Genomic DNA, 27,439 nt, shown 5'->3' with positions numbered 1-27,439 from the left:
TATCAATGTTTTGTACTTTTCAGTGTACATGTCTTTCACCTCCTTGGTTCAGTTAATTCCCAAGTTTTATTCTTTTTGGTGCTGTTGTATATGGATTTTTTTTTTTTTTTAATTTACATCCAGGTTAGTTAGCATAGGATTTCAGGAGTAGAATCCAGGCATTCATCCCCTACATATAACACCCAGTGTTCATCCCAACAAGTGTCCTTCTTAATGCCCCTCGCCCATTTAGCCCATCCTCCCACCCACAGCCCCTCCAGCAACCCTCAGTTTGTTCTCCACATTTATGAGTCCCTTCTGTTTTGTCCCCCTCCCTGTTTTTATATTATTTTTGTTTCCCTTCCCTTATGTTCACCTGTTTTGTCTCTTAAAGTCCTCATAGGAGTGAAGTCATATGATTTTTGTCTTTCTCTGACTAATTTCACTTAGCATAATACCCTCTAGTTCGATCCACGTAGTTGCACATGGCAAAATTTCATTCTTTTTGATTGTTAAGTAATACTTCATATATACATATGGTATGTATGCATATATATATTATATTATGTATATTATATATACATACACACATATATACACATACCACATCTTCTTTATCCATTCATCCATCGATGGACATTTGGGCTCTTTCCATGCTTTGGCTACTGTCGATAGTGTTGCTATAAACATTGGGGTGCGTGTGCCCCTTTGAAACAGCACACCTGTATCCCGTGGATAAATACCTAGTAATGCAGTTGCTGGGTCATAGGGTCGTTGTATTTTTAATCTTTTGAGGAATCTCCGTACTATTTTCCGGAGTGGCTGCACCAGCTTGCATTCCCACCATCAGTGCAAAAGAGATCCTCTTTCTCCGCATCCTCACCAACATCTGTTGTTGCCTGAGTTGTTAATGTTAGCCATTGTGACAGGTGTGAGGTGGTATCTCATTGTGGCTTTGATTTGTTTTTCTCGATTTCCTTTTCTGATTGTTCACTCTTTGTATGTAGAAATGCAACTGGTTTTTGTGTGTGGCTTTGTATCCTGCTGAATTCATTTATTTTAACAATTCTTATGTGGAATCTTTCAGGCTTTCTACATATAAGATCATATTATCTATGAACATAAATGATTTTACATCTTTCTTCCCAATTTCCATCACGCACCCCACCCCCAACTCTCACGACCATAAATCTGATCTCTGTTTCTGTAAATTTGATATTTTTAGATTCCACACATAAATGAGATCATAGGGTATTTGTCTTTCTGTGTCTGACTTATTCCACTTAGCATAATGCCCGCAGAGTCCATCCATGTTGTTACACATTTTCTTCTTTTTTATGGCTGAATCATATTCTTGCGTGTGTGTGTGTGTGTGTGTGTGTGTGAGTGACACTTTCATTATCTGTTCACTAGTTACGAACACTTGGGTGATTTCCATGTCTCAGCTATTGTAAATAATGCAGTGAACGTGGGGGTGTAAATATCTCTTTTGAACCGTGATTTTGTTTCCTTTGGATATATATCCAGAAGTGGAATTGTTGGATCTCTTTTTTGATGCAAGTATTTACAGATAAAAATTTTCTTCTTTGCAATGCTTTCACTGCTTCCCCTAAGTTTTGGTACCCTGGATTTTCATTTTCATTTGTCTCCAGATATTTTCTAATTTTATTTGTGATTGTTTTTCTTTGATTCATTTGGTTATTGATAAGTATGTTTTGAGTTCCACATATTCGTCAATTTTCCAAGATTCCTGCTTTTGATTTCTAGCTTCAGTCCATTGCGATTAGAAAAATTTGTTGTATGATTTCATTCAATCTTTTAAAAAAAATTTGTTAAAGACTTGTTTTATGGCTTCACATATGGTCTGCCCTGGAGAACGACTTGAGAAAAATGTATATTACGCTGTTGTTGGGTGGCATTTCCTGTGTATGTTAGGTCCAGTTGGCTTGTAGTGTTAAGTTCTCTATTTCCTTGATCTTTTGTCTAGTTCTATCCATTACTGAAAGCAGGATATTGAATGTTCCTTCTGTTACTATCGATAGCTGTTTATCCCTTCAATTCGTCTATATTTGCCTCATATATTTGGTATTCTGATGTTTAGTATATATCCATTTGTAATTTTTATATCTTCTTGGTGCATTGACTCTTTTATCAGTACAGATTGTTTCTTATAAGTTTTTGACTTAAAACTCTTTTGTCTGACATCAGTTATAGCTATCCAGCTCTCTTTTGCATGGGATATCTTTCTGTCCTGTCACTTTCTGTTTTTCTTCTTCTTCTTTTTTAATGTTTATTCACTTTTGAGAGAGAGAGGGTGTGAGTGGGGGAAAGGCATGGTTGGGGGAGCAGAGGATCCATAGCGGGCTCTGCGCTGACAGCAGCAAGCCCGATGCGAGGCTCAAACTCATGAACTATGAGATCGTGATGGGAGCCAAAGTTGGACGCTCAGCCGACCAAGCCACCCAGGCACCCCTGTCATGTCACTTTCAAGCTATGTGTGGTCTTAGATATAAAGTCTCTTGTAGACAGCTTATAGCTGGATCATGTTTTGTTTTGTTTTGTTTTGTTTTGTTTTGTTTAATCCATTCCTCCAATTTATGCCTTTTGATTGGGGAGTTTAATCCATTTACATTTAAAGTAATTATTGATAGGGAAGGACTTTTGCCATTTTGTTATTTGTTTTTATATTTGTTTCAAGTATATCATAAAGCTTTTTTGGCCCTCTTTTCCTTCATTATTACATTTTGTGTGTGTGTTTAGTTGACTTTTTTTTTCTTTTTTTGTAGGGACACATCTCAATTCTATAATTCTGATACCGGTTCTAATAAGTGGAGGTTATTGCCATACTAAGCAATTAGTCAAGATTCCAGCTGGGTGTCGTACATTTCAACTCAATTCTGACACCATCTGTCTGGATACAACATCAGATCCTACAGGTTAAGGGCTCAGTTCTATAAGATCCCGACCCCTCACCCTTCACCCCCTTTCAGAGGCCAGTGATAAGGCCAGATTGTTAACTGTGCTTCAGAGGTTCCCTCAACCCCAACCTTGGGTTCAATTAATTTGCTTTAGTGGCTCACAGAACCCAGAGATACCGTTTACTTACTAGATTATCAGTTTATTACAAGGGGATATAACTAAACAGCCACATGGAAGGGACGCGTAGGGCAAAATATGTGGGGAGGGGTGTGGAACTTCCAGGCACTCTCTGGGCTCACCACTCTCCCTGCATCTCCACATGTCCACCTACTTGAAAGTTCCCCAAACCCCCTCCTTTTGGGTTTTTATGGAGGCCTCATTAGTTAGGCATGATCGATTAGGTCATTGGCTGTTAGTGATTGGTTCAGCTTTCTGGCCCTCTCCCTTCCCCCAGAGGTCAGGAGTTGGGACTAAAAATTCCAACCCTGTAATCAAGGCTGGCTTTCATGGCAACCAGCCTCCCATCCTTAGAGGATTTCCAAAAGTCACCTCATTAACCTAAACTCAGATGTGGTTGAAAGAAGTTTGTTAGGAAGTATAGGACACCCATTTCATCTTTATGGCTATGGAAGGATTTCAGGAGCTTAGGAAAAGAGACCAAGTATTATAACAAAGATGCTCCCATTGTTCTTTTCTCTTAGGAAATTCCAAGGATTTGGGGATCTGCGGGCCAGGAACTGAAGACCAAAATATGTATTTATTATAAATCACAATATCACATTTTATAGCATTCAGTGGATAGGTTTTATATATCTCTTTAATTTTTCAGAAGTGTTTTATTTTTTTGACACTATATATTTCATTTCTCAGTTGTTTGCTTCTATCTCCTAGGAATACAGTTAATTTTTGACATCAACCTTGTAGCCTGCAGTCTTCCCATATTGGTATATTCTAGAGGCATTATTGCACATTCCTAAAGATTTTCTATGTAGAAGATCATGATGTACGAATGTATATTCTTTCTTCTTTCCGATCTGAATGCCTTTGGTTTTTTTTTGTTTGCTTGCTTGCCTCAAGGCAGGTGAACAGCGTCAGTCTTTCAGCACCGATAATGGTGTCGTCAGCCGTAGGTTTTCTTTTTCGGTTGAGTTCCCTTCTGAGTTTCAGAGTTTTTATCATGAATAGGTAATAGTATACGCATATACATCTTTCGTAAAATACTGAGGTGATCATTACATTTTCTCTTGTATGTCGTAAATACGATAAAATGCATTGGCGATTTCACATGTTAAAACAACCTTGCGTTCCTTCTATTAAAACCCAAAATTCGGCTGACTAAATTTTAAAGATCTTACTGGCTTTATTCAGTGATTCCTGAATCAGGCAGCATTCATGAGAGCAGATAGAAAAGCTCCCTCAGGAGCTATATAAAGTAAAAGACTTACAGGCAGAACGGAACACGGACAAGGAAGTTCTGTGAGGCACAAAAGCAGGTTGGTCATTTGCAAGGTTACTTTCCCTTTAGGGGATGGCAGGCTACCTAACTAGAGCAGATCAGGGGATTCCCGATTGGTTTAAGATTGCATTTCTGGGTGAGCCAAAAATTATACTAAGTCTTGGTTTGGGGGCATGAGGCTTAGCATATGCAACTCCATTCGGGGCCTGTCGTCTTGTCTTTAACGCTGGGATTAACCCCACCTATTCATGATGTACTACTATTCTTTTTATTATGTTTGTAGAAACAAACAAGATCTGTTCTTTATTAAGGATATTTGTACTTTTGTTAGGGGGGATTTTGATTTGTAACGTTCTTGGGACTTGATATCCTTTGTCTGGTTTTGATGTCGAGGTAATACTGGCCTTACACAAGTAACATTCAGGTATACCTTCCTCTTCTGTTTTCTGGAAGGGTTTGGGTAGGACTGGTATTACTCCTTTCCTGAGTGCCAAGCGGAATCCACTGGTGAAGTCGTCTGGTCTTATTGTGAGAATGTTTTCATGAATTAAATCCCTGAACTCTTTAGCTTTTTGCTTTTCTTGCTACAGATTTGGTTATTTGTATGTTTCAGGGAATTAGTACATCTTATCTAAGTTGTTGAATATATCCCTTTATTTTAATGCCTCTAAGATCTGTAATAATATCCTATCTTTCATGACTGATACTGAGTTTTCCCTATTGTTTGTTTCTATTTATTTGATTTTTACTCTTCTTTCCTACTCTTTCCACGGCTTCTTGAGATGGAACCTTAGGTGTTTGATTTTAGACCTTTCTTGTTTCCTAATGTAAACGTTTAAAGCTATAAAAGTATCTCTGAGTGCTATTTAACTGCATGCCAGAAATGGTGATATAATGTTCCTTCATCACTATTTCAAAGTGTTTTCTAATTTCCCATGCAATTTCCTGTTTGACGTGTGGGTTGCTTAGAGTGTATTTAATTTTTGTATTATTAGGACTTTTCTGGATGTCTTCACTGTGGTTTCAGTCTAGTCTTTTTATTGACATCTAGTTGGCATACGATGATACATTCGTTTCAGGTGTGCAGCATAGAGAGTAGACAACCGTATGCAATGTCTGCCACCTGTCACCATACAGCACTGTTACGATACCATTGCTGTACCTTTCATCACCCATTCCGTAAGTCACCCATTCCGAAGTCGGGATCCTGTACTTCCCACTCCCCTTCACCTGTTTTGCCCATCCCTCACGCCCCTCCAGCAATCACTAGTTCCCTGTATTTATGGGCCTGTTTCCATTTTGTTTACATGTTTTGACTGTTAGATTCCACCTATAAGTGAAATCGAGTTATTTCTCTGACTTAGTTCACTCAGCATAATACCTCCTAGGTCTATCCATGTTGTTGCAAATGGCAAGATCTCACTCACTCTCTTTTATGACTACTATTCCATCGTGTGTATGTATGTCCGTGTGTGTGTATGGACACACACACACACACACACACACACACCCCACATCTTCTTCATCCTGTTGATGGACACTTGGGCTGCTTCCATGTCTTGCCTGTTGTAAATGATGCTGCAGTAAATATAGGGGTACATGTATCTTTTTGAATTGGTGTTTTGTTTTCTTTTGGTAAGTATCCAGTAGTGGAATTACTAGATTATATGGTAATTCTATTTTTTTTTTAATTTTTTTAAATGTTCATTTATTTTTGAGAGAGAGAGACAGAGCAAGAGCAGGGGAGGGGCAGAGAGAGAGGGAGACATAGAATCTGAAGCGGGCTCCAGGCTCCGAGATGACAGCACAGAGCCCGACGCGGGGCTGGACCCCATGAACCATGAGATCATGACCCAAGCCGAAATTGGATGCTTAACTGACTGAGCCACCCAGGCACTCCATATGGTAATTCTATTTTTGATTTTTTGAGGAACCCTCATACGGTTTTCCACAGTGGCTGCACCAATTTACACTCCTACCAGCAGTAGGCAGTGGTTCCTTTTTCTCCACATCCTCATCAATGCTTATTATTCATCTTTTTGATACTAGCCATTCTCACAGATAGGATGTGATATCTCATTCTGGTTTTGATTGGCATTTTCCTGATGGTAAGTGATGTTGGGTGTCTTTTCATGTCTCTTGGCCATTTATATGTCTTCTTTGGAAAAATGTCTATTCAGGTCTTTTGCCGGCTTTTGAATTGGGTTATTTGTTTTTTTGGTGTTAAGTTATATGTAAGTTGTTTATATGTTTTGGATATTAATCTCTTCTCAGATATATCATTTGCAAATGTCTTCTTTTATTAAGGAGGTTGCCTTTTTATTTCACTGATGGTTTCCTTTGGTGTGCAAAAGCTTTTTATTTTAGTGTAACTCCAGTAGTTTATTTGTGCTTCTGTTTTCTTTGCCTGAAGAGATAGATGTAGAAAAATGTTTCTAAGGCCAGTGTCGAAGAGATTACTACCTGTGCTCTCTTCTAGGATTTTTAGGATTTCGGATCTCACACTTAGGTCTTTAATCCATTTTGACTTTATTTTTGTGTGTAATATAAGAAAGTGATCCAGTTTTCCCAGCACCAGTTATTAAAGAGACCGTCTTGGGGCATCTGGGTGGCTCAGTCAGTTAAGTGTCCGACTCTTGATTTTGGCTCAGGTCATGATCTCACAGTCATGAGTTCTCTCTCTCTCTCTCTCTCTCTCTCTCTCTCTCTCTCTGCCCTTCCCCTTCTTGCACGTGCACACAAGATCTCTCTCTCAAAGTAAATCAACTTTAAATAAAAGAAAGACTGTCTTTCTCCCGTTGTATATTTTTGCCTCCTTTGTCAAAGATGAATTAACCATATAAGCAGGGGTTTCTTCCTGGGCTCTCTCTTCTGTTCCATTGATCTATGTGTCTTTGTGCCACTACCATACTATTTTGATTACTATAGCTTTGTAGTGTATCTTGAAACATGGGATTGTGATACCTCCAGCTTTATTGTGACTGGTTTTGAATTTAATTCCACTCTGGTCAGAGAACATACTCTTCAGTATTCCAGTCTTTTGAAACTTTTTTCATAACCCCTGGATACAGTTATTTTGATGGATTTTGCATGGGTATTTGGAGAAAAAAATGTATGTTCTATAGTTGGGTGCAGTGATGATCTATAAGTTTCGTTTTAGTTAAAATGGTTAGTTTTAAGGGTTCAGAGTTTATATTGTTTCACTGATTTTTTTTTTATGGTCGAATTGTTTCACCAACTAAGAGAAGTGTGTTAAAATCTCTAACTCTGTAGTTTCGTCCATCTCTCAGTTTCTGTTTTTGCTTCGTGTGTTTTGTAGCCTTTGTTAGATACATATGCGTTTGTAATTTTGACATCATTTTGCCATATTGACCCTTTTATTATGGCTCTCTCTGTCTTTAATAGTGTTCTGTTTGTTTTTGTTTCCAGTTTGTATTCAAATTCCAGTTAATTAGCATCAAGTGTAATATTCATTTCAAGTGTAGAATTTAGTGGATCCTCATTTACATACAACACATGCAACACCCAGTGCTGATCACAAGTGCCCTCCTTCATACCCATCACCCATCTAAGGCATCCCTTTGCCACCTCCCCTCCAGCAACCCTCAGTTTGCTCTCTAGAGGTGAGAGTCTCTTATGGTTTGCTTCCCTCTCTTTTTTTTTCCTTCCCCTTTGCTCATCTATTGTGCTTCTTAAAATTCCACATGTGAGGGCAGTCATACAGTAGTTGTCTTTTTCTGATTTATTTCACTTAGTATAATACACTCTACCTCCATCCACATCTATTTCTTTTTTTTTTTTTTTTTAATTTTTTTTTCAACGTTTATTTATTTTTTTGGGGACAGAGAGAGACAGAGCATGAACGGGGGAGGGGCAGAGAGAGAGGGAGACACAGAATCGGAAACAGGCTCCAGGCTCCGAGCCATCAGCCCAGAACCCGACGCGGGGCTCGAACTCACGGACCGCGAGATCGTGACCCGGCTGAAGTCGGACGCCCAACCGACTGCGCCACCCAGGCGCCCCTTTCCACATCTATTTCGTAGAGTCTCTTTTTATCTGATACTAGTTTAGCCACTCAATCTTTCTTAGGCTTTGCATGATATATTTGTATGTCTTATTTTTTTTAACGGTGTCTTGTTGACAGTGTATAGTTGGATCTTTTCTTTTTATGTGATCTGCCAACATCTGCCTTCCGATTTTGGGGTAGTACATTCATACACAGTGTAGTTATTAATACGGGTGTGTTTACATTCATCATCATGCCTTTGGGTCTTCTCTCTTTGCTCATCTGTCATTTTCTGTAATATTTGGGGCAGATTAAATATTTTTTGGTGTTTTGCTGTAATGCCTCTCATGACTTCGGGCTGCCGCTTTTTTAGTCCAGGCCCTGGGGTCTTTGCTACGTCTGCATAGTCAAGAGATCTGCCAAAGATGTGGGTAGGGTTTATAGTCCTAGTTAGGGACGGACCCTCTGTGGATCCCTTACCTTTGGTTTTTCTCCCCTAAATTTCCAGTGGTGTTTCCGACCTTGAGTTGTGACCTTTGACACTTCAAACTGTGTTTGGGTTAAGTAATAGCACTGAGTCAGCAGAGAATCAAACTCACAAATCTTACCCTGTGCCATTAATGGTGAGCCAGGGATTTGGGAAAAACTGAGATTAATCTTACTTCTGTGGTTTTCTGGCTTCCAGGATTTCCACCCTAAACTTCCTGTTCCCCAGCCCTGAACAGTTTTGGCTTTTTCTTGCCAGATCTGGAAGGGGGGTTAATTTGGGAAGCACTCTAATGCAAAAGAAATCTTTAAAAGTTGTGCACAATTCTCATGCCCACTTGTAATCTCTCCCTCTCTCCCCTTCTTCATGTCCCACACCCGTCCCCAAGCAACTACTGATCTATTTTCTGTCACTCTACAGGACTTGTTTTTAATTAAAAAAATTTTTTTAATGCTTAATTTTGAGAGACAGAGAGACAGACACAGAGTGCAAGCAGGGGAGGGGCAAAGAGAGAGGGAGGCCCAGAATCTGAAGCAGGCTCTGAGCTGTCAGCACAGAGCCCAATGCGGGGCTCGAACTGACGAACCGTGAGATTGTGATCTGAGCCAAGTCAGAACCCTTAACCAACTGAGCCACCCAGGGGCCCCTAAACCTTTTTTTAAATCATATGGTGTTTTTTCTTTCCCTTGGCTGTCTTATTTTACTCAGTATAGGTTGAGATTCACCCGTGTTGCATCTATCCATAGTTCATTCCTTTTTATTGCTAAGTAGTATTCCAGTGTGAATATACTACGATTTGTTTATTCGTTCACCTGCTGACGGGTTTGTCCAGCTTTGGGCTATTACGAGTGAAGATGCTAAATATTCTTATATGTGTGTGTCTATTGGCATACACCTTCATTTTTCTTAGGCAAGAGTAACAAATGGAATGGTTGGATCTTGTGGTTGGCATATATGTGTTACTTTTTATTCGTTTTTTTCCACTGGCGTGTATTTAAGTCTATAAATACATTTTTATTTTTATTTTCATTTTTTTAAATTTTTTTTACATTTATTTTTGAGAAACAGAGTGAGACAAAGCGTGAGTGGGGGAGGAGCAGAGAGAAGGAGACACAGAATCTGAAGCAGGCTCCAGGCTCTGAGCAAGCGGTCAGCACAGAGCCTGACACGGGGCTCAAACCCACAAACTGTGAGATCATGACCTGAGCTGAAGTCAGACACTCAACCGACTGAGCCACCCAGGCGCCCCTATAAATACATTTTTAAAATAGGTTTTATTTTTCACCTAACTTTTAGGTTCACAGCAAAATTGAGCAGAAGATACAGAGAGTTCCTCTAGACTACACCCACGTGCAGGCACACACACAGCCTTCTCTGTCAACATTTGATACTAGAGTGGTACTTTTGTTGCAGTCGATGAACCTACCGGGATACATCATCATCGCCCAGTGTCTATACTTCAGAGTTTGCTCTTGCCGTTGTACATTGTAGGAGTTTGTACAAATTTATAGTGGTATGTATCTACCATTACGGTATGATCCAGAACAGATTGCCTTAAAATTCTCCGTGCTCTACCTGTTAATTCCCCCTCCCCTCTAAACACTGTCAACTAGCGGTCCTTTTGTCTCCATAGATTTGCCTTTCCCAGGATGTCAGGTGGAATCTTAGAGCTTTCAGCTGTTTCAGATTCACTTCTTTCACTTAGCAATGTGCATTTAAAGTTCCCTCAGGGCTTGATAGCTCTGTTCTTTTTAGCACTGGACGATAGTCCATTGTCTGGATGTACCACAGTTTATTCATCCATTCAGCTTGATGGCTTCCAAGTTTTGACAATTATGATTAAAGCTGCCGCAAACATCTGTGTGATGATTTTTGTGTGGACATACGTTTTCCACTCATCTGGTAAGTGCCAAGGTGCACTATTTACTTTTGTGGTTTTATAAGAAACTGCCAGACTATCTTCCAAAGTGGCCATACCATTTTGCGTTTTCAGCAGCAGTGAATTGAGGCTTCCAGTGGTGTTGACCTTTGGGATTTGGGCCATCCTCATAGGTGTAGTGGTGTCTCATTTTGATTTGCAGTTCACTAAGGACATGTGATGTTGAACACCTTTTTGGAATTAGTATATTTTCTTCGCTGATGTGTCCAGGGCTTTTGTCCAAATTTTAAACACATTGTTTTCTTATTGTTGGCTTTGACGAGTTCCTTTGCCACATATATTTTTTACAAACATTTTCTCCCTGACTCCCCTTATTCTCTTGACGCGGCTTGCACAGAGCAGAAACTTCATTTAGGAGTTTGCTAGTTTTGCGTCTACATTAAGGTCTATGCTTTGAGTTCATGTTTGCAAAAAGCTTAAACTCTCCATATGGATTTTTTTTTTTCGCATGTGAATGTCCGGTTGTTCTAGCACCGACTGTCTTTGCTTCATTGTATTGCCTTTGCCCCGTTGTCAAAGATCAGCTGATTATATTTGCTTGAGCCCTATTTCTCACGTCTTTATTCCACTCCATTGGTCCATTTCTTCTGTCGCCAATTCTACACCATCTTGAATACTGCAGCTCTATAGAATAGGTCTAGGTGTTGCTTAACGCGTCTTCCAACCTTGTAATTCTCCTTCAATACTGTGTTGGCTCTTCTGGGTCTTTTGCGTTTCCGTAGAAACTTTTAAATCCATTTGTCGATATCCACCAGATGTCTCGCCGGGATTTTGATCGGGACTGCGAAGGACTGACATCTTGACAGTCTTGGGGCTTTTTATTCCTGAACATAGACTCTTAGGGGGTGCTAATGTAAATGATAATGCTGTCGTAATTTCCAATTCCACTTGTCCATTGCTTGTGTATAAGGGAGCAATATACTTTTCTGTATCAATTTTGTGTTCTGCATCCTTGCTATAATTGTTTATTAGTTCCAGGAGGTTTTTTGATTGATTCTTTGGGGGTTTCTACATAGACAATCACATCATTCACCAACAACGTTTTATTTCTTCCTTTGCAATCTGTACCCATTTGCGTTAGCTGGGACTTACAGTACGGTGTTGAAAAGGAGTGCTAAGAGATTCCTGATTTTAGCGGGAAGGTTTTATGTGTCTCACAAAGATACTAGTTAGATGTCCTTTGTCCAGTTGAGGAATTTCTTCTATATTCCTGGTTTGCTTGAGAGTTTTTATTATAAACAAGTATTGGATTTTATCAAATGCTTTTTCTCTGTATCTTTTGATAGTCTTATGTGATTTTTCTGTAGTTTTTTTCATGTAATGGATTAATTTCCCAGGGTTGAACCTTTCCTACATGCCTAGTATGCTTGACCACAGCATCTAATTCTTTTTATGCATTGTTGCATTTGACTTGCTAATATTTTTGGATGATCTTTGGTGTTGATGAAATATATCAGTCTGTAGTTTTCCTGTAATATCTTTGTCTGATTTTGGTATTAAGGTAACCATGGCCTCATAGAATGAGCAAGGAAATATTCTCATTGCTTTTGTCCTCTGAAAGCTATTGTAAAGAAGTAATATAATGCCTTTCTTAAATGTTTGGTAGAATTCACAAGTGAACACATCTGGGCCTAGTGCTGTTTCAAAGGATTATTGATTCAGCTTCCTTAATAGATACAGGCCTAGGGCCCCTGGGTGGCTCAGTCGGTTAAGTGTCCTACTCTTGGTTTGGGCTCAGGTCATGATCTCACAGTTGGTGAGATTGAGCCCTGCATCAGGCTCTGTGCTGGCAGTGCAGAGCCTGGTTGGGATTCTCTCTCTGCCCCTCCCCTGTTCGTGCATGCTCTCGGACTCTCTTTCTCTCAAAAAAAGTAAACTTAAAAAAAATACAGATGTAGGCCTATTCAGATTGTTTCTTCTTGTATGAGTTTTAGCAGATTGTGTCTTTCAAAGAATTGTTCCATTTCATCTAGATTATTAAATTTGTGGGCCTGGAGTTATTCATGGTATCCATTTGTTATTCCTTTCGTGTCCATAGTATCTGTATTGATGTCTCCTTTTTCTTTCCATTTTATGGAGCTATAATTGACATACAGCACCGTAAAATTTTAAGGTGTACATCATAATGACTTGACTTAATATTACAAAATGATTACCATAGTAAGTTTAGTTAAAATCCATTACCTGTTAGAGGTTTTTTAAAAATGGGTTTTTTCCCTTGTGATGAAAACTTTTAGGGTTTATGCTTTTAGCAGCCTTCAGATAGGTCACATAAGCAGTGTTAACAATATTCACCATTCCATCGCCAGTACTTATTTGCCTTATCATTGGAACTTTGAGCCTTTTGGTCCCTTTCATCCAGTCCCTCCATCCCTGGTAACCACAAATTCGATCTCTTCCTCTGAGTTGTTTTTACATCTACCTACAAGAGAGATCATACGGTATTTGTCTTTGCCTGACTTATTTCACTTAGCATAATGCCCTTGAGGTCCATCTGTGTTGTCATAATGGCAAGATTTCATTCTTTTTTATGGCTGAATAATATCCTCCCCCCCCTTATACACGACCCGGTTTCTTTATGCATTCATCCATTGATGGACCCTTGTTTCCACGTATTCGCTATTGTAAATGCTGCTGCAGTGAACATGGTGCAGATCTCTCCGACAGGCTGATTTTGTTTTCTTCAGATATATGCCCAGAACTGGAATTGCGAGGTCCTGTGGTAGTTCTGTTTTAGATGTTTTGAGGACCCTCCTTACTGTTTTCTGTACTGGCTGCGCCAGTTTACAATCCCAACAACAGTGCACAAGGATTCCCTTTCCTCCACATCCTCACCAGCACTTCTTATCTCTCGTCTTTTTGATGCCAGGAATTCTAATGGGCATGAGGTCATATCTCCTTGTAGTTTTGATTTACATTTCACTAGTGATGAGCAATACTGGACATCTTTTCACGTATAGGTTTCTCCTGCTCTCTGAACGTAGAGGGTTCCTATGAAGTCTTCTGTGAGCCAAAATGGCTTAAAGAAGCAATTACCAGGACACCTGGGTGGCTCGGTTGGTTGGGCATCCGACTCTTGATTTTGACTCAGGTTATGATGTCACAGTTGTGAGATCAAGCCCCGCATCCGGCTCTGTACTGAGCGTGGAGCCTGCTTAAGATCCTTTTTCTCCCTCTCCCTTTGCCCCTCCCTCTGCTCACATGCTCCCTCTCTCTCTCTCTCTCTCAAAAAAAAACAAAACAAAACCAGTTACCAGTCATTTATATGGAACATTTTTGACTGTTCCCAGACCCAGAAATTCCTCTCTCTTAGGCTTTCTGCTACCTAGGACACATCTTGCTCGTGGGTGCACAGACGAAGCCCAGGTGCTCCCAGCCACGGTTAAGGCTATAGTGGCTTCGGCACTGAGATGCTGCCTTTAGTTCCGGAGCTTAGCCGTTGGCCCCTTGGGGCGCGCGCTGCCTCTGTCACGGCTCACCGCAAAACGAAAGCTAAATGCTATTTTCACTTTTCACCTCTTCTCATAAAAGTGAAAACGCTCTTCGGATTTCTTGTGGTTTAGCAAATGCCAGGACTCACGTACGTTCTTTGTAAAAGTTAAGCGGTGTAACACGCACTTTCAAAAAGCAGGTGGTGCCTTGGGGCGCCCGGGTGGCTCAGTCGATTGAGCGTCCGCCTTCAGCTCAGGTCACGATCTCGCAGATCGTGACCTCGAGCCCCGCGTCGGGCTCTGTGCTGACAGCTCAGGGCCTGGAGCCTGCTTTGGATTCTGTGCCTCCCTCTGTCTCTGCCCCTTCCCTGCTCATGCTCTCTCTCTGTCTCTCCAAAATGAATAAAGTTTAAAAAAAAAAAAAAAGTGGTGCCTCTAACTGTTGGCTTTTTGAGTACAGGTGTACCTCTCTCCAGGTGGGTTTTTATGCTCCTGGTATTTGTGTGGTTTTTACAAATTGAAGGTTTGTAGCAACCCTGCATCAAGTCTGTTAGCACTGTGTCTCTTTTTTATTATTTTTAAAAGCTTTTTAATGTTTATTTTGAGAGAGCGCATGAGAGCGTGCAAATGGGGGAGAGTCAGAGAGAGAGGGAGCGAGAGAATCCCAAGCAGGCTCAGCACAGAGCCCAATGTGTGGCTTGATCCACACATCCCAAGACCGAGAGCTCAGGACCTGAGCCGAAACCAAGAGTCCCAATGCTTAACTGACTGAGCCACCGGGCACCCCAGCGCTATTTTTCCAACAGCCTTTACTCACTTCATTTCTCTGTGTCATATTTTGGTAATTCTCACAATGTTTCAAACTTTGTCATGATTATGCCTTATTCTTTATCTTTGGAGGAAAGTGTTTCATCTGATTTTAGAATGTTAAGTCAACCTGTCATTCTTGAAACAATCACCAGCTCATGATTTTGTGCCCTTTTTATACATTGTTGGGTTTATTTGGCCTAACTTTGTAACCGCGATCCTGAAAGATACTGGTCTGTAGTTGTCTTTTCTTGTAATGTCTGTGTCTGATTTTGGTGTCAGGGTGATGTTGGCCGGATAAAGTACATTAGGAAGTAGTCAGTCGTAAACACTTTGCTGGAAGAGTTTGTATGTCATTAGTATTATTTCTTCCTTAAAGGTTTGGTAAACTTTCTACATGAAGCCACGTGAGCTCTGAGTTTTCTTTGTGGAAAGGTTTTAAAATATGAATTTATTTTATTTCTTTGATACAGGGCTATTCAGATATCTTCTTAGATCAGCCTTGTTTTCTCTTTCAAGAAATTTGTCCTATTTCACTTTAATTTTTTAATTTATTGGCATAAAGTTTATAATATTCTCTTTTAAAAAAAATTAATGTTTATTTTTGAGAGAGAGAGAGGGAGACACAGCATATGAAGCAGACTCCAGGCTCTGAGCTGTCAGCACAGAGCCTGACATGGGGCTCAAACTCTGACCATGAGATCGGGACCTGAGCCAAAGTCAAGACGCTTAACTGACTGAGCCACCCAGGCGCCCCTCTTGTCTTTTAATGGTGTGTAGAAGCTGTGTACCAATCTGATAGTCTGCTTTCATTTAATTTTGGAATGTACTGAGAAGCGAATTTGCTGGATGATCTTGGGTATTGGTAGGTTTTTGGAACAATCACCAAACCGTTTCTGTGGCGGCTGCATTGTTTTACATTCCCACCAACAGCACGCGGGATTCCAGTTTCTCCTCATCCTGACCAGTACTTTGTTTTCTGGCTTCTTTTGTTTCCATATAGTTGCCATACAGTGTTACTTTAGTTTAGGGTGTGCAACATAGTGGTTCAATTTCTCTGTACCTTATGCCGGGCTCACCACAAGTGTAACCTCCATCTGTCAACCCACAACACCATTATGATATTGTTGGCTGTGTTCCCTATGCTGTGCCTTTTATTCCCATGACTTACTCATTCCATAACTGGAAGCCTAGATCTCCCACTCCCCTTCACCCATTTTGCCCAACCCCCTACCCCCTCCTCTCTGGCAACCATCAGTTTGTTCTCTATGTTTAAGGTCTGATTCTACTTTTTATTTTTTAGATTCCACATATGATGGAAATCATATGGTGTTTGTCTTTCTCAGTTTGACTTATTTCACTCAGCCTAATACCCTCTCCATCCATCCATGTTGTTGCAGATGGCACAATCTCATCCTTCTTTATGCCTGCATAATATTCCACTGTGTATATACCCATTTTCCTTATCTAGTTATCTATTGATGGACACTTAGGTTGCTTCCATATCACGGCTATTATAAATAAGGCTGCAGTAAACCTAGAGGGGGCATATACCTTTTCAAATTAGTGTTTTCATGTTCTTTAGGTAAATACCCCATAGTGGAATTATTGGATGATATTTCTGTTTTTAATTTTTTGAGGAACCTCCATACTGTTTTCCATAGTGGCTGCACCAGTTTACATCCATTCTGGGTTTATTTCTTTTGTTTGTTTTTCTGATAGTGCCCATCTTGGTGGGTGTGAGGTGGTACCCTGTTGTGGTTTTCATTTGCATTTCCCTAACAGTCAGTGAGGAGCATCTTTTTATGAGCCTATTGGCCATGTGTTTATCATCTCTGCAGAAATATGTGTTCACGTATTTTGCCAGTTTTTGGGGGTTTGTGTTGTTTTATAGGAGATACTTATACACTTTTTATATTAATCCCTTATCAGAAACATGATTTGGAAATATTTTCTCCCATTCCTGGGTTGCCTTTTCACTCCAGTATTTGTGTCCTTTGATTTGTGGAAGTTTTTTCTTTTGATACAGTCTCATGTATCTCTTTTTACTTTTCCTGCTCATGCTTTGAGCAAGTAATCACATGATCCCATAACAGGAAGCTTTTCCCCTTTTTTCTTCTAAGAGTTTTACAGTTTTAGCTGTTTAGGGCTTTGGTGCATTTTGAATTGGTTTTTGAAAGATGTAAGGTAAGAGCCCAACTTGATTCTTTTGCAACGACATGGGGATTTCCTAGCACCACCTGTTGGAAAGATGTCCTTTCCCTGTTGAGTGGTCTTGGAACCCTTGCTGAAATCCTTTTGACCATATATATGAGTGTTGATTTCTAGGTTTCCAATTTAATCTGTTGGTCTCTATATTTGTCTTTGTAATTGATTTTTATTTCATATCACTCATTGTTAGTGCATAGAAATAAAATCTCACAAAAATTAGTTGTGTCTGCAACTTGGCTGAATTTGCTTATTGCTTCTTAAGCATTTTCTTTGTGGAATCTTAAGGGTTTTCCACAAATAAAATCATAATATGTGTCAACATTTTTACTTCTTTCCAATTTGGGTGCCTTTTTTTCTTGCCTAATTTCTCTGACTCGGAGATTCAGTACTGTGTTTAATAGACATGGCAAAAGCAGGCATCCTTACCTTGTTCCTGCTGATGGAGGGAAAGTTTTCAGTCTTCCACCATTGAATATGATGTTTGCCGTGAGCTTTTCACATATGGCCTTTATTTTGTTGAGATATTTTCCTTTTATTCCTGGTTTGATAAGTGTTTTTATCATGCAAGTTTATTCAGTTTTGTCCGTTGCTCTTACTCAATTGAGATGATCATGTATTCTTTTCTTCATTATGTTGTGGTATATTACATTGGTTGATTTTCTATGTTGAACCATCTTTGCGTTGTAAGAATAATTCTCCCTTGGTCATGGTGTATAAGCCTTTTATTCTGCTATTGAATTCTGTTTTGTTGAGGATGTTTGCATCAGTGTTCATCAGGGATATTGGCACTTAGGTTTTCTTTTCCTTTAGTATCTCTGTCTGGCTTTGGAATCAGGGTAATGCTTGCCTTCTAGAATGAATTTGGGGCTGTTCCCTACATGTTAATTCTTCTTTAAATATTTGGTTGAATTTTCCAATGGAGCCATCTGGTTCTAAGCTTTCCCGTGTTCATTCTTCTTTGTAATTACTTTTGTAGTTTAGATTTCTGTTCATGATTCTGTCTTGGTAGTTTGAGGGTTTCTGGGCATTTGTCCATTTCATCTAGGTTATTTTTTTACATATACTCTTTCGTAGTATTCTTTTAAAGCCCTTTATATTTCTATAAAATCATTTGTAATACCTCCTCTTTCTCTTGATTTTGGTAAATGTATTAGCAAAGGTATGTGGTCATGGTCCTGGACTTTTCCTTGTTGAAAAGTTTATTGTTACTGATTTGATCTCCTTACTGGTTACAGGTCCATCAGATGTTGTGTTTTTCTCATTTAGTAATGGTAGGCGTTTTCCTAGGAATTTACCCATTTCATTTAGCTTATCCAATTTGCTTGCCTACAAATATTCATAGCTTTTTCTTAGAGTCCTTTTATTTCTATAGGGCCAGTAAGATTGTCCCACTTTCATTTCTGATTCTAGTTGAGTCTTCTACTTTTCTTAGTTAATGAAGCTAAACCTTTGTCCATTTTGATCTTTTTTGAAGACCAACTCTCTAATTTTTCTCTCTTTATTGTTTCCTTCTTTCTGTTAGCTGTGAGTTTAGTTTGATCTTTTTCCAATTCTTTAAGTTGTAAAGTTAGGTTGTTAAGACAAGATTTCTCTTCTTTTTTAATGTATGCATTTGTAGCTAGGATTTTCCCTTGTAGCACTGCTTTACCTACAGATCTCATCAGTTTTGATATGCTGTGTTTTTGTTTTCATTTGTCTCTAGGTATTTTCTTACTTCCCTTTTGATTTCTTCTTTGATCTATTTTATGTTAATTTCTACTTAGTTGTGGGTTTTCCTGTTTTCCACTATTGTCTGGTTTTCTTGCATTATGACTGGAAAAGATAGTTTGTATGACTTAACGTAGGCCCCGTTGATGTATAAGTTCTAGTCTTCTGTCTCCTTATTGGTGATCTTTTCAGTTGTTTTGTCCATTATTAAAAGTGTGTATTGAAGCCTCCTAATGTTATTGCAGAGCTATTTCTTTTGATTCTCAGTGTTTGCCTCCTATTTAAGAGCTCTGATGTTTGGTGCATGTGTGTTTGTAATTGTTAGGTCTTCTTAGTGTGTTAATACTTTTATCATTTTACAGTGACTTGTAATCATTTTTTACTTAAAGTCTTTTTTTTTTCCTTTCTGTTGTTAGTATAGCCATCCCTGCTCTCTTTTGGTTACTCTTTTGGCCTGGAATGCCTTGTTTCATCCTTTGACTTTTTACCTGTGCACATCCTTAGATTTCAGGCGAGTCTGTTACAGGCAGCATATAGTTAGGTCGTGTGTTCTGAAGCCATTCTGTCAAGCTGTCTTTCGATAGGGGATTTTTTTTTTTAAACGTTTTTTTATTTATTTCTGAGACAGGGAGAGACAGAGCATGAACAGGGGAGGGTCAGAGAGAGGGAGACACAGAATCGGAAGCAGGCTCCAGGTTCTGAGCCATCAGCACAGAGCCCGACGCGGGGCTTGAACTCACGGACCGCGAGACCATGACCCGAGCCGAAGTCAGCCGCCCAACCGACTGAGCCACCCAGGCGCCCCTCGATAGGGGATTTTAATCTTCATGTCTTACAGCTTTGTTTGTTGTTCATTTCCTTCCCTACTCTTTTTGTGTTATTTGTAGTTGATGCATTTTGATTCTTTTTTTGGATGTACGTTCTTTAGGACATTTATGTAAACACCATGGTAACCACACACAAAAAAAATACCTAGGGGCTCCTGGGTGGCTCAGGTCATGATCTCACAGTCCGTGGGTTCGAGCCCCACGTTGGGCTCTGTGCTGACAGCTCGGAGCCTGCTTCAGATTCTGTGTCTCCCTCTCTCTGACCCTCCCCCGTTCATGCTCTGTCTCTCTCTGTCTCAAAAATAAACATTAAAAAAATTTTTTTTAAATACCTAAAGTTATTAAAACTATTTTAAACTGCTAAGAGCTTAACTTCAACCACGTACAAAAACACTTTTTACAACTTCTCCCTTCCCTTAATATTATTGCTATCAAAAAGTATATTGTGCACCCATAGGATTTTAAAGACAGTAACAGAATTAAAAGTGAAGTTAGGAACTGAAATTATACAGGTTTTGTCTTTTAAATGTTTATTTTGAGAGAAAGATTGCCAGTGGAGGAAGGGCAGAGGGAAAGGAGAGAGAGCCCCATGACTGTGAGATCATGACCTGAGCTGAAGTCAAGAGTCGGATGCTTAACCCTCTGAGCCACCCAGGCACCCCTAAAATTATACAGGTTTTTAAAGGTCGCCATATATTACCTTTAGCAGAGAACTTCATTTCTTTCTAACTTGCAAATATTGTCCAGTACCCTTCCAAACACTCTTTTAGTGTTTCTTGTAGGTCAAGTCTAATGGAAATGAACTCCCACAGATTTTGTTCGTCTTGGAACGTCTGTTTCTCCCACATTTTTGAAAGACAATTTTACTGGAAATATGTTCAGTTGTCTGATTTTTTTCCCTTCATTAATTTACGTATATCATCCTACTGTCTTCTGACCTGCTAGGTTTTTGTTGAGGAATCCGCTCGAGATCTTATGGAGGATCCCTTCTATGTGACAGACTGCCCTCTGCTTGCTCCTTTCTAGATATTTGACTTTGCACAGTTTGGTTTTAGTGTATTTTAATGTGGGTCTTTTGGAGTTTATCCTGTGGAAGTTTTGGAGTTTCTGGACACTATTACTTCAAATTAGTTCTCTGCCCCCTTTTCGTATCCTCTGGGACTCATACAGTTCATCCCCTTGTCAGCTTGAAGTCCCTTCAGCCCTGTTCATTGTTGCCTTTTGCTTTTTCAACTTGATGATTTCCTGTGAACTGGCTTTCAAGTTCATGGATTCTTCTGCCTGTTCAAGGCTGCTGTTGAACTCTCAGTGAAGTTTTCAGTTTTGTTACTGCATTGTTCAGGTTCAGAATTGTGTTCAGGTGTCATTTTCGTGATTTTATGTCGTTATCTTGTCATGTCAGTATTTCTTAGTTTTTTGAGCATATTTAAAGTTTTTAAAGTCTTTGTCAAGTCAATTAGAGTCCTGTTTCTGCAGGTTTGGTTTTTTAGAGATACTTACTCTCCTTTGCATGAGTTGAGTTTTCTTTGTTTGCCTTGTGATCTTTTGTTGAAAATTAAGCCTGTGGGGTCGGGGGACAGCCACCTCTCTGTGGACTGGCTGTGTGCAGAGGAAGACCTTCATTAGCTTGACATTTTTCTGGGGTGCATCTTCCCTGGACCCTGGTCTGTTCCATCATTCCTTCCCATCCCTCACCACCCCCGCGTGTGTGGCTGCTTTTGGACATGTTGATTTTTCCCACCTCTGTTTTTCAGGACCTCCGGTTTTGATTATATTCCTCTGCCTGATCATTTCTTCCCCCCAGGTGCCCACAGGTCTGCAAACTCCATCACAGAACCGTGCCCCTCTTCCCACCAGTGCTCGGGCAGCAGCAGCCCCCAAATCGGTCAGAACATTGCCAGCACGTTCTGCTCTTTGCTTCCTGAGAGAGGAACCAGGAACCGGGTGGCCTCCTCCCAACCTCCGCACACACTCACCAGGAGGGGGTGGGGTGAGCAAAACCTCCTGGAAGTTTTGCAGTTTCCGGCACAGCTTTTATTTGGCTAAATGTTATCTTGGTTGCTGCTGCTTCTTAACTGGTTTTCCAAGTTCTCACAAAGTCATTTTTGTCTGTGGTGTTTTACTTGTCGTTCCTGGATGGAGCAGGGCTGGACCTTCCCACTCTGCCCTCCTGCTTATGTCACTTGCTCCTTTGGCCCTCTGAGTATATTTTGGACAGTCCTAAAGACTCTGGCATTGGCGTTACCCATCGTGGACAGTTCATTTCTGCCATTTTATTTTATTCCCTCCAATCTAGGCCATATTTTTCCTGGGGGTTTTGTATGCTTTTATTTTTTTGTCGTTGTTGCAAATTGGGCATTAGAAAAAACATCTTTTGAGACCAGCTCTTGTCCAGGGAAGATCTTCACTAATGTGCAGGGTGCGTTCTGAACCCTGGGGTCTCCCCAGGCATATTCTGAGCATGTGTCTTGCCTGAACCTATGTGTGTGGTTTTCAATTCCTTCATACACAAAGACCCCCAGAGACGTTCTCCCTAGCTTTTTGAGGACAGAGCTGTTCTCTTGTAGTCCTTCACACAGAATCTCTGTTCCCAGCCTTCTGCAGGTCTCTAGGCCCCCAGCAGACCCCAGATGGGTTGGACTATCACAAAGTCTGCTCTGTCCAGTTTGAAATAGGGAATTGGGCTCCTGGATCCTTCAGACAGCACCTTGCCATAAGCAAAACTGCCAGTACGTTTACAAGTAGCTGCGTACAGAGAACGCCCAAATGACCCCCAAGGAAAGACGCATGCTTAGAGAAGGGGCTCCTGGGTGGCTCAGTCGGCTGAGCATCTGACTTGAGCTCAGGTCATGATCTCACAGCTTGTGGGTTCAAGCCCCACGTCAGGCTCTGTGCTGACAGCTCAGAGCCTGGAGCCTGCTTCAGAATCTGTGTTTCCCTCTGCTCCCCCCCCACCTGTGCACGCATGCTCTCTCTCTGTCTCAAAAATAAATAAATAAAAGACCTGAGAAGACCTTAAGCCCTCACTCTGGGCTGATCCCAAATTTCCTTCCCTTTTAAATGTGTGGGTTTTTTTCCACTGGATATTCTATTGTTTGCTGTAGACCTTTGTTTTTCAGATATTTTAGCTAGTCTCTAGTTTTTTTTTATATAAAAATGTTTCCTTTGCGGAACAAGGGCTTGGAGCTTCTTAATTCACCACCTTGCTGATGTCAGTCTCTCTGTCCCTGATTCTTTATTCTCTTTATCCCTTCAGGAGGCAGGAATCAAAACGAGAAGGAGACTCTTCACGAAGCAGGAGTAAGGTGCCTTTCATTGGGAGAGTTTTCATGTTGGCAAATCAAGAGACATATCGTGAGCAAATTAACCAAAGATCAAGACTCCAAGATAAATATTCAAGGAAAGAGTTCTGAGTTCCCTGAACAGTGTGATTCCCCCTGTCAAGTGGGAGCAGGAATATGTATTCAGGCTTCCGTGGAAGACAGCTGTATAATGAACCTTCTAGAGGATCATTCCAGTATTCTTGAAAATCAAGAATTTCTGGCTGGGAGAGTTCAGAATTCTTGGAGTAAAATATATCTCAGCGAAACACAGAATTACCAGAGAAGTTGTAAGCAGACTCAGATGAAAAACCAATTATGTATATTTGCTCCATACGTTAACATCTTTAGTTGTATCTCACACCACCATGATGGCGATAAACCTCACAACGAAGACTGCGGTAAAGACATCTTAAAGGTGTCCCCTCTGGTCCAGCAGACCTACCACTGTCATCAGTGTGAGAAAGCATTCAACGATGGCCCCAGTCTTGAACTTCATCAGCAGGTACACTCGAGAAAGAAGTCCTCCGAGTACGGCGCACACGAGAAGGACGCCCGCTATAGCTCAGCTCTGCCCATTCCACAAAGTGTTTACACAGGAAAAAAACGCTATTGGTGTCACGAGTGTGGGAAGGGTTTCAGCCAGAGCTCAAACCTGCAGACTCATCAGAGAGTGCACACAGGGGAGAAGCCCTATTCGTGCCTTGAGTGTGGGAAGAGCTTTAACCAGACCTCCCATCTTTACGCCCATTTGCCCATTCACACAGGAGAGAAGCCCTACAGATGTGAAAGTTGTGGGAAGGGCTTCAGTCGTAGCACAGATCTTAACATTCACTGCAGAGTCCACACTGGAGAGAAACCTTACAAATGTGAGGTGTGCGGGAAGGGCTTCACCCAGAGATCACATCTCCAGGCCCACGAGAGAATCCACACCGGAGAGAAACCATATAAGTGTGGAGACTGTGGTAAACGCTTTAGTTGTAGCTCAAATCTCCATACCCACCAGAGAGTCCACACGGAAGAGAAACCGTATAAGTGTGATGAGTGTGGAAAGTGCTTCAGCTTGAGCTTTAACCTTCACAGCCATCAACGGGTCCACACGGGAGAGAAACCATACAAATGCGAAGAGTGTGGGAAGGGTTTTAGTTCAGCCTCAAGTTTCCAGAGCCATCAAAGGGTTCACACGGGGGAGAAACCATTTCGCTGCAACGTGTGTGGTAAAGGCTTCAGTCAGAGTTCCTATTTTCAAGCCCATCAGAGAGTCCACACTGGAGAAAAACCATACAAATGTGAGGTGTGTGGGAAGCGCTTCAATTGGAGCTTGAATCTTCACAATCATCAGAGGGTCCACACAGGAGAGAAACCTTATAAATGTGAAGAGTGTGGAAAGGGCTTCAGTCAGGCCTCCAATCTTCAAGCTCATCAGAGTGTCCACACTGGGGAGAAGCCATTCAAGTGTGATGCGTGCCAGAAGCGATTCAGTCAGGCCTCCCATCTTCAAGCCCATCAGAGAGTCCACACGGGAGAGAAGCCATATAAATGCGATACATGTGGCAAGGCCTTCAGCCAGAGGTCAAATCTTCAAGTCCATCAGATCATTCACACTGGAGAGAAACCGTTTAAATGTGAGGAGTGTGGGAAAGAATTTAGTTGGAGTGCTGGGCTCAGTGCTCATCAGAGGGTGCACACAGGAGAGAAACCTTATACATGTCAGCAGTGTGGTAAAGGCTTCAGTCAGGCCTCCCATTTTCACACACATCAGAGGGTCCACACTGGAGAAAGGCCATACATATGTGATGTCTGTTGTAAAGGCTTCAGCCAGAGATCACATCTTGTGTACCATCAGAGAGTCCACACTGGAGGAAATCTGTAGAAATGTGAGGTGTGGGGGGTGGCCTTCGGTCAGAGTTCACATCTTCATCTCCATTGGAAAATCGACGCTAGTAATTGTAGAAAGGTTCCTTCAGAACTCAGAAGCCTCAAGGAATCTTCACATGCAAGCAGCTCTGTGAAGTGCTCTCTTTTAAGGACAGCTGGGTGCTGAATTCTTTGCGAATCGGATTTCACAGACGAGAGAAAACCTTTTCCATAAATACGGCCAGTGTTTGTGCCAGCATTCTGAATGTCCCAATTTTTCGAGACGCAACATAAAAGAACTTCAAAATTCACCCCAGTCTACCCAGGAAAAAGGCCTTATAAATGAAGATTAGGGGCAGGACTTTAACAAAAGTATAGTGATGGACAAGTAAAATGAATGTCAGTGGCAGTGTAACCTCCATGTAGGGAGGGATGTTTTTCACTACTTTATCTCTACTGTGTAGAAAAGTGCGCTTGGCTCATAAGAGATGCCCAGCAATTACCGGACAAAGTGGAGAAAATCTGTCATTAGGACAGATACAGTAAAACCTTGGTTTTATGTGTGCCATACGTGAGCATAATTCATTCCAGAAACATGCTTAATCCAAAGGAGTTGAATACCTAAGCCAATTTCATCATAAGAAGTAACTCAGATGATTTGTTCCACAACCCAAAAATATTCGGATGAAAAGGATTACAATACTGTAATATAAAACAAAATCATAAAATATAAGGAAAAATAAATCTGCACTTACCTTTGAAAACCTTAGTGGCTGGTGTGAGGGAGACAAGAGAAAGGAGGGTTACTGTGTAGGATGACGGTCACTGTCACTAACGGAATCACTGCTATCTATTGGTTCAATGGACTCTTCTTCTGCACAGGGCCCTTGTATGTGGTCGCACGGATGTTGGCTACAGTACAGTAATAAACTCTTGTCATCTACTGTATTTAATGTAACTCGCAAGAAGGCAGCAGAGGAAAGGGTCTCTATCTGTAGGCAGCCTTACCTAGAATGAAGCAAAGCCTTCTTAAGCTTACTCTTGTCTGGAAAAGCAAAGGACTGTCCATAGGTGCTTTGAGGTGATAAAAATACACTAGTGCCTGTTGTAGGTACCTTCCAACGTTCTGAAAAATCACTGATTTCCGCCGAACACCACAGCCTGAGACTGAGCATCTGAGCATGGGAATCCTTCGGTGAGAGAGAGAGAACCATTGGCTCACTTGTGATCACGTGACATTGGGCATCACATACGACTCATATTGCAAGACATCCCTCGTCTATCAAGTTAAAACACATTAGAAATGTTTGCCTGTCTTGTGGAACATTCGCAGAACAAGATACTCGCAGTCCAAGGTTTTACTGTATTTGAAAATTCTACTCCCCTACCCTGAATTCATAATAACATACTTCAAAGGAATCCTGCAAGTAGCCTTAATGAGATTAATTTCAGGAGATACTCAAGTACAGAAAATTACATAATACTGCCATCCATAATAATGCAAATTGGGATGGCACTGGTGAATGGCCCCCATCCCCAATCTGGCCCTGGTTCTTTGTAGTGTGTCAGCCCTGTTGTACAGTGTAATATTTAATGTTATTAATTTGTATTTTATAGACTGAAAAATACTGTTTTTAAGCAATCTAATAACATGATACAATTTATATGCTTGGGAATTTTGGACCCTAATCCATTAAGGTAGATTTCACTGTTAACTCTTTAAAAGTGTTGAGTAGTTACTAATGACAAAAAGTTTTTTAGTAAACTTGAATTGTTAATAATTTGTTTCTTCTCCTTTTTCCATTTAGGCTTAGGTCAGCTTGCCTTCTCTGTGCATAAGTCCCCCATCCAGACCTCTGTAGGCAGGGGCTTTAGCAGATTTCAAGTACATTAATTTTGTCACACCCCGCCCCCCACCAAAGGGAGTGTGGAGCAAGAAACCTGTTGAATTTTACTGAAATTTCATTAAATGCAACAATTTAGATGGATTACCATTTGCACAGCATTCAGCATTCAGTGCCTCTTGTTAGGAGCGAACACCATTAGCTGGTCAATATATATCATAATACCCTTTGACCTGGCAATCATAGCACTAGAGGCTTTGGTTAAAAGATTATAGGAAAAGTGGGAGTGGACACAAGATACTTATACTTAATTTTATAAAAAAAAAATTCTTAGCAAAATATTGGAGTAAATATGTTCTAATAATATACAACTGCAAAAAAAAAAAAAAAGATAACGACCTTGATCTATAATGGCAGGTAGAGACCCATCTTTCATGAGAAAACTAGGTTAGCGCCCTCCCAGTATGTGTGGACCAACAAATATGTATACCTACAGATGTGCTTATGGATGGGTTTATCTCACCATATGTCACAGGAACCTGTTTACAGAGACGCATGAAAGGATGTTCATTGTTTCATTATTGGTTATAGCACAGTTTGCATTCATCAGGTGAGTTGACAAAACAGTTTATGGTTTATTCAGTGCAAT

The 27,439-nt window shown here is 40.6% G+C and overlaps 1 protein-coding gene across 1 annotated transcript in view; it reads left to right on the top strand.

Moving 5' to 3' along the window:
• ZNF235 (zinc finger protein 235) overlaps positions 1-27,180 on the top strand; it is a 33,834-nt gene extending 6,654 nt beyond the window's left edge. The window contains exon 4 of the mRNA XM_030299052.2: positions 23,026-27,180. Within this exon, the coding sequence (XP_030154912.1) occupies positions 23,026-24,962 (1,937 nt within the window). The 3' untranslated portion in view covers positions 24,963-27,180. The remainder of the gene's footprint in view (positions 1-23,025) is intronic.
• Positions 27,181-27,439: the final 259 nt, after the last annotated feature.

The sequence above is a fragment of the Lynx canadensis genome, chromosome E2, assembly GCF_007474595.2.
Source record: "Lynx canadensis isolate LIC74 chromosome E2, mLynCan4.pri.v2, whole genome shotgun sequence".
Lineage (NCBI taxonomy): Eukaryota > Metazoa > Chordata > Mammalia > Carnivora > Felidae > Lynx > Lynx canadensis.
The sequence above is the reverse complement of the archived record's forward strand: the minus strand, read 5'-3'. Positions and strand labels throughout refer to the sequence as shown.